At 36.7% G+C, this 13,069-nt stretch overlaps 1 protein-coding gene across 1 annotated transcript in view; it reads left to right on the top strand.

Annotated features, from left to right (window-relative positions):
* The window catches only part of PTPRQ (protein tyrosine phosphatase receptor type Q), a 196,363-nt gene that overhangs the window by 97,348 nt on the left and 85,946 nt on the right, over nucleotides 1–13,069 (top strand). The window contains exon 26 of the mRNA XM_065887336.1: nucleotides 7,957–8,280. Coding sequence (XP_065743408.1) covers nucleotides 7,957–8,280 — 324 coding nt within the window. The remainder of the gene's footprint in view (nucleotides 1–7,956; nucleotides 8,281–13,069) is intronic.

The following is a 13,069-nucleotide window of genomic DNA, read 5'->3' as shown; positions in this document are numbered from 1 at the left end:
TAATATTGTTATAGCTGTGGTCCATAGAATTTTGGGTCCCCAATTGTCCATCTATACATGCACTGTGACAGACACTTAAAAATTATTTTAGAAAACTTTAGTTCTGTTTATAGATATTTTCTCAAGCATGAAAGACATGCAGATGGGATATTTTAAAATGACTTAATTTGGCATACTAATAAGTGTGTCATTCCATATTCTCAGCTTTGTAGTATCACCTAAAATCATGTTTATGTAGCCTATTTTGGTAAGTTTTGCTTCAGCTACTCCAAAATCTATCTCTGAATTAAGCCAGACCGACAGAGAGAAGTATACCTGAACTGAATAATTAGAACTTATAAAGAAATAGTTTTACAAAAATGCGTTTGATAATTATTCCGCCCACCCATATTGAGAGACATTATAAGAAAGAGCCAAGTTAAACATACTTAGAATTTACTATGTAAGGATGTTGTTGAGGACGCTGTTTATTAAATTACATGGTATTGTTTATGTGCTTTTCTGGGGGAGAAATCTACGTTTGATCTCAATACCAGAGTTTATTTCATGTTTCTTGCTTATTTAATTTGTCTTTATTTATGGTCACAGAGATTTACAGTCTTAATTTTTTCCTTTGTATTATCTTCTGTAACGTCAGAGCCAAATCATAGCCTACTTCTAGGACGTGTACAATGTACATTTGATCTATTAACCTAATTGCTGGGTTGATTCCATTTCTTTACTCCTATTTTTTTCTCTGCCCAATAAATCATCACATTTTTGCCAATATTCTTTGGCCTTTTAGCTCTATTCCTAATTATTCTTTATTACTGTAGTCTACATCGTACTGCATATATACAGTATCTAACCAGTTTCTATCACGTTTACTGTTTCCTAATGACTAGCCATATGGAGGCTCAGGATTTTCTTTAAGTTTATACTTTACCGGTGAATCTGTCGGTTGTTCTCTGTGTTCTGCAGTAGTCATCTAAATTCATCTCTCAAACGTTCAGTGCCCTTCAGTAGCACCACACTTGATATTACACCGCCCACAACTTTTTTCTTATGACTTCCTTAGACTTTCTTTTCTCCAGTCTGGTATACTTTCCAGACCATGACAAACATCTTGTTGCCATTTATGTATCTCTCCCTATATTAATGTACTTAAAACATTATTTCTTCCTCACCTGTACTAATCATCAGTTGTTCCTTTAAGTTGTAGCTCACAGATCTTCTCCTTCCATGGAGCCTTCCTCCTGGCATCACCTATTTGTGATAGTTTCTATTAGCTAAATTACTTTTATATATGTATGAAGAAGGGCTTATACCCTAAGACTTACAACTTGCCAATACCACTCAATCTGAATGTCTAGTAAATGATATTGATTAAATTCAGGTTAGTGCAAAATGTATATCTGGTTTGGGAAATATTCTTTGCATCTGACTTTTCAGGCATTTCTATGTTTATATTGATCCATATTATGTTAGTGTTAGTAAACTGTACTTTTGTTTGTGTATGTTCAGATCATATATTTGTACCTTGTGTTTTGTAGTTTGTTAAAAATTAGTAGAGACAAAAATATTCTTAATAAACTAGGAAAGATTGTGTTGATACTTTTGTAACTTTTATAAGTATTTATATATTTTTCGGACACCTGTTTTGCTTAAAAGAGAGTATATCTTTGCCTGAAGATACATGTATATAGTCATGACTAAAGATTTAAGGAAACTTGGTCTTCCATGTTAGTATACTTAACCAGGTCAGTGAGAAGTCAGTACAAACTACCATCCTATCATAAGAGGTTGGCAACTTCTTATAATTGATATTCAGAAGTTTAGAGAATAATTACATTTTATACACATTTTCATCTTCTAAGTGAAATATACTAAATAATCACTAAAAACTGACATGCCTTTAAAGTGTAACAAATTTTTACTTGTATAGATAGATCTACAGACTTTCAATTCAACCATGATGAAAGTATATCGCCGGTAAGAATAATTTATGAATAAAAATGTAATTTACGGAATACCTTGGCAGAGAATGTTGATCGCTTCATCACAGTTCAGTCATGTTTAGAAAATCTAAACAAGCTGCATGATTATTCCAGGAAGCATGGAATGATGTGTTCAAATGAGTACCATCTGTGGATAGAAAAAGTTTGAGGTTTTTAGTCATTCTTAAAGAATGGAAATCTGATTCTCCATGCTAAAATGAGTGTAATCCTTTTTGTATCTGTAATTCAATAGGGCAGTTGCCTTGAAATAGTCTAGTTCAACACACGGTTCATCAAAAGAGAAGATGCTGGATATAAATGAGGCCTACATACTGCTGGTCATTTTTGTGTGCGTCTGAGGTAGCCTTGTTGAAAAATATTGTCTACAAGTTATACATATTTGGCCTCATTAGATTTATTTCTTGTTCATCTTTATAAATACACTTGAGTGAAAAATGTGGACAAAATTTTGTATTGCATGAAACCAAAGGACTGTTTCATGAGCCATGATTTATTCATATAATCAACACTCACTGAGTGCCCATACGTGCCAGACTCTGGGTGTCCCGTGCAAGGCCCATCCCTGTGCTTGTCACATGGAAAGCAATTGCAATTATTGTTACCCTTCCTTTAGCCAGGTTAAAAATAACTCTTGTATGGATCTTGTTTCTTTGTCAAGTTAAAGTACTGTCCTATTTAGACCTCTTCTTCTCTGTAACACTTATTTGGAGAATAGTGGAGTCTGTGGACAAATATTAATCTGCTGAAAATTTTTTACTGTGCAACAAACTTTGCCATTAGTTTTCTTTCCTGAAATCTAAACACTGGAGGGTATTAAAAAAGTTGGTTAGAGAGCCATGGGCATCTAGTCATCCCCCCTGATGAAATATGGGGAAAGGGTAGCCTCCTCTACCTTCTCCAGTTCATTGAATAGCTAATGCATCCTTTTTTCCTTCCACCTTTAGTTGCTTAGTAAACCCTAGGTAAAGGAAATTGAAACATGAAAGGGGTAGTTAGTGATGGACTGGAAAGAAAGGGAAACGTCTGGACCACAGTCCCTTGCTCTCATGGGGAAGAGCAGAGTCTATGGTTTTATTTATTTTATTTATTTTTGGCTGCGTTGGGTCTTCATTGCTGCATGCGCGGGCTTTCTCTAGTGGCGAGTGGGGGTTACTCTTCGTTGTGGTGCGCGGGCTTCTCACTGTGATGGCTTCTTGTCACAGAACACGGGCTCTAGGTGCGTGGGCTTCAGTCATTGTGGCATGTGGGCTCAGTAGTTGTGGCTCGTGGGCTCTAGAGCGCAGGCTTGGTAGTTGTGCACACGGGCTTAGTTGCTCTGCGGCATGTGGGATCTTCCCGGACCAGGGATTGAACCTGTGTTCCCTGCGTTGGCAAGTGGATTCTTAACCACTGTGCCACCAGGGAAGCCCTTGTCTATGGTTTTAATGCAAATGAAAAGTCAATATAAAACTTATCAAGTATTCCCACTGCACTTAGGATAAAACTAAAAATCTTGAATCCAGACTGCAAGGCTCAACATTATCTGATTCTGGCCTACATCTCCAACCTTCTGTCTTCCTCTTCATCTCCTTGTGGATGTAGCAGCCTTCTTTACGTGTTTCCAGTGTGCCATATTCTCTTCCTCAGAGTCTTACACCCTGATGCTTTTCCCCTGGGAAGTTACATCTTATCTGTCAGATCTCTGATTAAATTATAATTCATCAGGAAAACCTTTCCTGACCATCTATCTAAATCAAGTCTCCTGTTATACCCTCTTATTCATTTGTTCCTACTTTCAAAAATATTTATTAAATGCCTCTTGTGTTCCAAGAATTAATCTAGACCTTCAGAGACATAATCTAATTATGGTTGGCATTCATATATGTATATAATATGTAAATAAACATATATTTTGGAGTAATTGCTCAATCTTTTTTATTAATATGAATGCAGAATAAAAACCTTTCTAGTTCTTCGGTATAAATGTTGGAGTAAAGTGGAGAGGAAAATAGGATTAGGACTATTCGAGGTGGGTGTTCAGTGTAGAATTAGGATTTATAGGAAGGTAGATATCTGTTCAAAATAATGAAGGCTGTACAAACTAATAGAGCGATCTGGAAATCAATTTTAAAATAAAGCCCCTCAAGATTTTGCTCTGTATATTTAAGAACAAGCTAGATAAGTAGAGATTGTCATTTGGCAGAGTGAAGTTGTATTATATTAGTTTTCTATTGCTGTGTCATGAATTATCACAAACTTAGTGACTTAAAACAACACCCATTGGGCTTCCCTGGTGGCGCAGTGGTTGAGAGTCCGCCTGCCGATGCAGGGGACACGGGTTTGTGCCCCGGTCTGGGAAGATACCACATGCCGCGGAGCGGCTGGGCCCATGAGCCATGGCCGCTGGGCCTGCGCGTCCGGAGCCTGTGCTCCGCCACGGGAGAGGCCACAACAGTGAGAGGCCCGTGTACCACAAAAAAAAAAGCACCCATTTATTAGAGCACAGCTCTGTAGGTCAGAGTCTGGGTATGCTGTGCCTGGATTCTCTACTCAGAGTCTCACAAGGTCAAATCAAGTTATCCATGGGCTGTGTTCTCATGTGGAGTACAGGTCCTCGTCCAAGCTCACATGGTTGCAGCAGAATTCAGTTTCTTACAGTTCTAGGACTGAGATCCCCAATTCCTGGTTGGCTTTTAGCCAAGGGCTGTCCTCAGCTCCTAAATATGTCCTGGTGGCCCCTTCCTTCTTCAAAGCCAGCAGTGGAGAAATGTTTGTACATTGAATCTAATCTCTTGCTTAGAATACTTAACTTCCTCTTTTGTAACTACCCAAAGAAAACTCTCTGCTTTTAAAGGACTCATTATAAATCAGGCCCACTGGATTATCTCTCCTTATTTTAAAGTAAACTGATTTGAATTCTTAATTACAGCTGCAAAATTTTTTTTTGCATCAGTACCTATCAGCGTTTGGTTGAAAAACTGGAAGGGGTGTAGGTACCAAAATTCTTGGGGGACATCTGCCTCCATAAAGGTCAGACGTAACAAGACAGGTTGACCAAGATGATCTCTAAGTTTCCTTCAGATTCTGATTCTGTGATCTTCTGATTCATTTGCCTGTTCTATGGATTCTACCACCAAAACAGATCTAAAAATTCACCTCTTTCCTATTGCTATCATTTTATTTCTTCTTTGCTGAACAAATCAAATGTTCTATGAATTTGTCCCTTTTCCTGTTTGCAGTTATCAGACTGGACTTGATAAAATGCACTGCTGAACATCTGATTCTGTCACCTTGACAGCTTTCCATTGCCTGAGAAGCTATCTATGATCTTGTGCCATAGTATGTCCTCAGACTATTTCTCTTTGTCATTGCCAGTGTCAATTATAAGCTGTAAACTTGACTTAGATCACACTACCCACCTCTTCTTGAATCTCTACCTTTACTATTAGTGAAATCTCCTCTCACATGCAGCCTTTTCTCTTAACACTTTTCCTGAACCCCCAAATCAGTCATATTTCTCTGCTTTGTGTTAGAATATTTTGAAAATGTGCCTTATCTCCAAGAGGTCTGAATTCAAACTAGTAGCTGAAGGATTTCAATAAATTACGGAAACTCTACTTTTTAGTCAATTCTAAAACTTCTTCCTCTATAAAGGTAATTGTTCCTTAAAATAACTTTTTCTCTCATTGCTCTTATGCATAACTAAAGATAGTGTGTTGTAAGTCATATTATAAGTGTTCTGTTTGTAGAGCTACCTTTTTAAAGGTTACTGTTCAATTAAATACAATAAGATTTGATGATAAATATTAGTATTTGAAAACAGAGTAATTGAATCTGATCCCATGGCTTCAAGTAATTTACTACTTGTTTTCCATTGCATTAGACTTTCTCTTCTTTTCCAGGTTTAGGCAAATTTACAAGCAATAGGTCTGTAGATAGTTCAGTAAAAAATTAAGAGGAAATCCAAATTTTTAACTCAAGTCCAGATCTCCCTACAGAACTCCAGACTCATGCATCCATCTATTATTTGACATCTCCTTCTGGGTATCTGATAGGCATTTCCAAGTTAACATGCTCAAAATAAATTCTTAATCTTACTTGCCAAAGCTTACTTCTTTCAGTCATCCCCTTCTTGGTTAAGTGACTTCGTCTTTCTGTTTGCTCAACCCGAAGACCTTAAAGCTTTCTTCTACTCCTTTCTCTCTGTTATACTTGACATGTCACACAGCAGCAAATCCTGTCGGCTCTCCTGCAAATTACATTCAGAATCTGAATACTTGCTTTCATTTCTGCTGCTGCAGTCCTGCCTCATGCCATCCTGATCTCTTGTGTTGACACTGCAGTAGCCTACTAATTACTCTCCCTGTTTTCATCCTTCTCTCCCTTGTCTAGTCTCAACACAGTAGCTAGAGTGAAAACATACTTCAGAGCCTGTAACTCCTCTGCTCATGTGAAAGTCTTAAAGTTCTACAATGTCGTATATAATCAAGCCTTCGGTGTTTCTTCTCAGACCTCACGTCCTACTAGCCACGCTAGCCTCTTTTTTATTCTTCAGATATACCAGGCATGATTCCAACATAGGGCCTGTAATCACACATTTCCCCCTGCTGGGAATGTTCTTCCTCCAGTCACATGGTTAGTTTCCCCACCTTCATCAGGAACTTCATGTCTCCTAATCAGTCACGCTTTCTTTTTTTTTTTAGCCAAGGGCCGTCCTCATTTCATTATCCTTGAACTCTTTCTCCTTTTTCCCTTTCTTATTTTTTTCCATAACACTAATCATCATCCAAAATACTGTATATAATACTTATTTATACTTGTGTTTTATATAAACCTCTGGAATGTAAATTACACCAGGGTAGGGACTTTTGTCTATTTTGTTCATTGTATTCCCAGCACCTACAGTAGTACTTGGCATAAATTAGATGCTCATTAGGTATTTATTGAAATCTGAATCAATATGATATGTTTAGGAATAAATGACCTTTTTACGAATGAATTTTCTAACTCATTAATTTTCTTATCTTTACTGCACATATTAACATATAGTTTTTATGAATTGTGTAATTTTCATACAAGTCATTGTTATCAGTCTCCCTATCTCAGCCTTCTGAGAAAAGGTCCTTGCACATATACAAGGACAGGCATGAAAAAAGTGCCCATGTCACTTAATTCATTGTTCTTTTATATTTCTAAGCATAACACACTTATATTATTATTCTTGTCTAATAAGTGACTGTTTCTTGAAAACAAGACATAAGCCTATGTATCTTGATTTCCTAACACCAGCCTCAGAGCCTGACACATGGTATGAATATAGCAAACCAGTGGTTAATACGAAATCTAATAAATGACTCCAAGTAGGACCATGTGATTGTAGGTGATATACAGATACTTTATTCTGTGTATTAATGTCAGTGTGCTTGATGATGTTCTAGAAAGGGTTATACTAATTTTAAATATGTTCAAGATAAAATTGTATAGATTATTAATTCATTTAATAATCTTGTTTATTTAAGTTATTTTATAATCAACATCTACTATATGTAAGACGTGTTTGTGTCTATCTAGTCATTTAAATATAAGAACGTCTTTCTTGGGAACTGAATATTAAAAACTCAGACCCTTCCTCGGAAAGTACATAGGATTATATGAGCATGCAATTTTTCTTTGTACCAGTGCTTATATAAGGAACCAAAGTAAGTTTTTATAAGTAAATTGTGAGTGAATTTGGGAGCAAAATTAGGAAGAAAAACATCACAACTGTTTTGTCCCCTAATCTTTTGGACCATTGCTCTGTGAAGCATCACCTTAAGTTTCTGCTTATTAAATGTGGGGATATTAATCTAAGGGCAGTTGTAATAAGAGATCACCACTACGTGCATAGTAAAGAAATATTTGTAAATCCCATTTCTCCCTCCTGTTCACACAATGTTTGGTAATTCCAATTGTTTTCCATTTTTTTCCCTTCAACTTTTAGTTCCCAGCACTCCCACAAATATTGCTTTTTCTGATGTTCAGTCAACTAGTGCAACATTGACATGGATGAGACCTGACACTATCTTTGGCTACTTCCAAAATTATAAGATTACCACTCAACTTCGGGCTCAAAAATGCAGAGAATGGGAATCTGAAGAATGTGTTGAATATCAAAAAATTCAATACCTCTACGAAGCTGACCTAACTGAAGAGACAGTATATGATTTAAAGAAATTTAGATGGTATAGATTCCAAGTGGCTGCCAGCACCAATGCCGGCTATGGCGATGCTTCAAATTGGATATCTACACAAACCCTGCCTGGTCGTAAGTATTGTTCTGTATGTGTATATATACTTCTGCATTCAAGAAAAAGCTCTTTAAATATTTTTCCATAGAAATCATTCAAAATATAGGTAAAGATTGCTCTTGTAACTTTAAAATATAGGTAAAAATTGCTCTTGTAACTTTAGTTTTATATTTTAAAATTAACTGGTCGCCCTAATTGCTTAAACATCATTAACCATAATAGCATTTATTTTTTCTTAATTGAATCCCTGAAATTCAATTTCAGTCATTATTAGGGCTTTTCGCAAACTCCCAGAGTGGTACCAAGGTCCTAGAGTCTTATATTGTAACAAAAAGCATTCTGATCCTCTAAGTGGTCTGTCATTAGGCTATACTGATAGCCATCAAGTACCCTTCATCTATGCCTACATCTCCCCCTCATATCTGGAAGCTCTGCTGCTTTTATGCCAGGCTTTACCATGTTTTCAGTGACTTTAGGCTTACACACACACATAGAGTTCCAGTGATAAATAGATGCTGTTGTAGACCTTTATAAACAGTGAAATAAACTTTGATCTAGAGGTTTTATTTTTTAGGTTGCCAAATGTGTATCTTCTTACTATTCCCCAGAGTACCTGGCATAATGTTTATATAGTAAATGTTCAATGAATGTTTGTTACTGCAATTCAACATTTGAGACAGAATCCAGACAACTCAGCCTTCAACACAGTCGTCCAACCTCTCTTCTTTGTGGCTCTTGGACTCTTGATTTCTGTGAGATCTGCTCTTCTGGTTTTTCTCTCACCTCCCTGATAGCTCTTTCTCAGTCTCTTTTGCTTATTCTCTCTCTCTCTCTCTCTCTCATTTTTAAAATCTAAGTGTTGGAGTGTTCAGAGATAATATACTTGGCCCTTTTCTTTTTTTTTTTTTTCTTTTTCATTGGCCCTTTTCTTTATCAACACACAACCCCTATGAGATCTTACCTTAAGTGACCTTATCCTGTCCTATGGCTTTAAAGTCTACTTATATAGTGATTATTCTCAAGTATCTATTTCCAGTTCTGATTGCTCCCTGGAACCCAATCAGTATATTTAACTGACATCATTGGGAAGGTGTGTCTAATATCCTCTCAAAATTAACGTAGTCTAAACACTAAGTCTCATCGTCCGAATGCAGAAAATGAAAATTTAGGCACTGTTCTTCTCCTCTTCTACTCCGCCAATGATTTATTTCAACCATGCTATCTAAACACATCCCTCCATTTGCATTACCAGCATATTAGTCCTATCCTTCATTACTGCTACCACTGCGTTAACCTGACCTCCTTAGCTTTCACGCTGACCTTTTAAAATGTAAATCAGATGATGTCACTTCCTTGTTTAAAGCCTTTCAGTGAATTTCCATTGCTCTTGGAATAAGATTTAAATTTCTTAACATGATTAACAAAGCCCTATGTGACTTGGCTCTTACCTAACACTCTAACCTCATCCATAATCATTTTCCCACTTACCATTATCCTCCACTCATACTGGATATTTTTTGTGTTGTTTGAACACACAAAAGTACTAGAACTTGGCCCTGTTCGCTTGGATTGGAATGTTTTTCCACGTCTGTCTTTGCATGAGCAGCTTTTTATAATGTATACTTCTACTTGAATGATTCCTGCTAAGAATGAATTTCCTTGACCACCCAATCTAAAAGAGCCATACAGTTTTTTCTAGAATATCATCTTATCTTAATGAAAATTTATAATTACCTGATCATTTTTTAGTTATATGTATTTGCTTATTTTTAGAAGGTGTCTTGACCATTGCTGTTTCTTTATTGGCTAGAATGGTGCCTGGCAACAGTAGGCACTCCATAAATATTTCCTGAACGCGTTAAACTTGATTAAATAAGCTAAAATGGGGGAGGCAGAATGAACTGTTTTCCAGTGCAGGGGATAGAGAGGATGATAGTGCCATAAAAAAGAAAAGGAAGATATGGAAAAATCAAATCCAGGTTGCGTTTAGTCAGTAATTATGGTTATTTTGAGCCTGTTAACTTTGAGAAGAAATAACTATGATAATCTAATTGACTAGAAAACAGAAAGAAACAGATGCTTAGAGATTAGAACATAGGTAAAGTTCGGAATTTTAGTTGCTTCAGCCAGTAAGAATAACCAAAATTACAAGTGACCAGGGACAGCTTGAAGTTACCTGAAGACATCAGTCAGGTACCATAATGAATGAAGCAGGCTGATGTAAGGCGATTGAGAGTGGTGGAAACCTTGGCAGATTAACAGAACGTGCCATCTGCAGGGGCAACCACTACTCGCCTCTGTCTGATTACTGTCTTATAGAGAAGTCATGCTATTAGGACTTAGGATGTTTTCAAAGAAACAGGAAAGTTAGATTTTTTAATGTGAAAATACTTAATTTCTTGCTGTAACAAGTTTTTAAAATTTAAAAACATTTAGTTTTTCAAACCAAACGTCCGTAGCCCTCATCTGGCCTGTGGGCAGCTAATTTGTTACCTTTGATTAAAATAGACCATATGCCTGTGCACCTGCTGCCACTCAGGGTTCCCGTCCCACTCCTTAGGAGCATCTCACTTGGACAGAAGCCTGCTACAGTGAGCCAGGAATTCGAATTTCTAAATGTATCATTTCCTCAAGTACTCTAGACAGGATGGTGGAAGATGTTCAATTAGCGTAAAACAACATATAATCTGACCAGTTCAAAAGCTGGTAAATGAAACTGGGAAGTTGGTTTTTTTTTTTTTTTTTTTTTTGCAGTACGCGGGCCTCTCACTGTTGTGGCCTCTGCCGTTGCGGAGCACAGGCTCCGGACGTGCAAGCTCAGCGGCCATGGCTCACAGGCCCTGCCGCTCTGAGGCATGTGGGATCCTCCCAGACCGGGGCACGAACCTGTGTCCCCTGCATCGGCAGGCGGACTGTCAACTACTGCGCCACCAGGGAAGCCCGGGAAGTTGGATTTTTAAAGAATCCCCCATTCTTATTCTGAAAATTTGAGAGTCTTTCTGCTTGAATGTCATTTCTTCCCCCCCACCCCCGCTGGAGTCCCTCCACTTCCAACCCCACTTTAAGGTCTATGACCCACTCACTAGAATTTGGTCATTTTCAATTCCCTACTACTCCACTTTGCCTATTCTAGTTTAAAAGAATAATGGTAGAATATTTCAAATATTTCACAATCGGTGTGAGCTTTTTAAAAAATAAATAGCATTATTTTTCTAGTTTTATTAGGATGTGTTCCTTTGCCATCGGTGGTTAGTTGGTTGATTTGTTAGTTCTTGATGGAATGGAGAGGATAATCTTGGCTTCTTTTTCACCCCAGCTCCCAGATCTTTACTTGATGACTAATCGAAAGAGTGCCTTCGTATGGAGTACCAGTTTGACTTTTATCTGGTACTTTTCTTCTCTCTCGGTCTGGTATCTCACTGCCACAATTTGACTTCTCCATCAGAGAGTACTTGGGTGTGAAAAAAATTTATCAGTAGTTAAGTAGATTTTCTATGCTACTCCTATTCCCTTTTATTGTTCTTTATCCTTAAGGACTAATTTTCTACTCTGTTCTTTATCAATAAGATTTAAGGGGATACATGGAAAGTTGCCTTTCTACCACTGTGATTAAGAGAGAAAAGTGAAAAGATTTATATATTTCAGAATTTGTTACAACAGACTTACTATTTTTCTTGGCATTCTCAAACATTAGCTTTTCAGCTGAGTAGTCATATGGGGGTGGTAATAATAAATTAATTTTGAAAGTTATGAGAATGAGTTGGTCACTCTTCATTTAGTCTCAGAAATGAAAGGGACATTTTTCTAATGATAAATGTATTTGAATTTCATAAGTGTATGGTAAAAAAGTTTTATTTATTAAGCCAAGGAGAGATACTCTGAGGTGGCATTTGATATGAAAGACAGAAAGACACTACATATATTATTGCAAGACAATATATATAGTGAACTACTAACATATTGTATAAGAATATGAGAAATAAGAACAGTCAAGCAACAAAAATCTTGAAGAGTAGTAATGTTTTTAAGATTGAAAGCAAGTAATGCTTAGATGTTGATTCTACATACCAAAGATGAAAAGCATGACAGACATTTTGCAAACATAAAAAGTAATCTGGATGAAGAAATTTAATACGGTTTTTTATGTCATTGATTCCAAAAAAGTGTTATGTTGTTTTATAAGAAAATAAAACAATGAAAATGAATGATTCCTCTGAATTATGGAAAACACTAAACAACAGTATAACTTAGTATAAAATCACTATTTCAGATTTGTGCATGTTACTCTAATAGCATCAAGTTGTGCCCAAGCACTTATTCCCAGAACTTCTTATCAAAACCTGGAGCTTCTTTGATAAGGAGCCTAGCAATTGATAGCTAGTTTGAGGTCAGATTATTCAACATTTGAATAGCTCAAAGAAGAAGACCACCCAGTTGGAATAATAAATATTATATGATGTTCTCAAATGACTTGTAGAATAAGAAAATATGTTGTATTAACTCTCTCTGAGCTCATAAAGAAGAGCACTCAAATTGAAGATGCAGGGAGCAAAGCTGGAATGCAAGCTGAGAATTACATTGGGTTACTTTCTGAATCTAGATCTGCCACTGTACACTGGAGTGAATAAAAGAAACAACATTCGGTCAGCTCAAGCTAGCATTTCTTTCTCCCACATACTCTGATCTAGATAATTGAAACCAAATTGTTTTTCTGCTTAAATCATCTGTATAATAGCCATTACTCTGTACTTCATGCTAAGTGTGCAGAGATACAAACATAAGCACAGAAATTACAAATGGCAGAAA

This window comes from Phocoena phocoena, chromosome 11 (genome assembly GCF_963924675.1).
Source record: "Phocoena phocoena chromosome 11, mPhoPho1.1, whole genome shotgun sequence".
NCBI classification, from domain to species: Eukaryota; Metazoa; Chordata; class Mammalia; order Artiodactyla; family Phocoenidae; genus Phocoena; species Phocoena phocoena.
The sequence above is the reverse complement of the archived record's forward strand: the minus strand, read 5'-3'. Positions and strand labels throughout refer to the sequence as shown.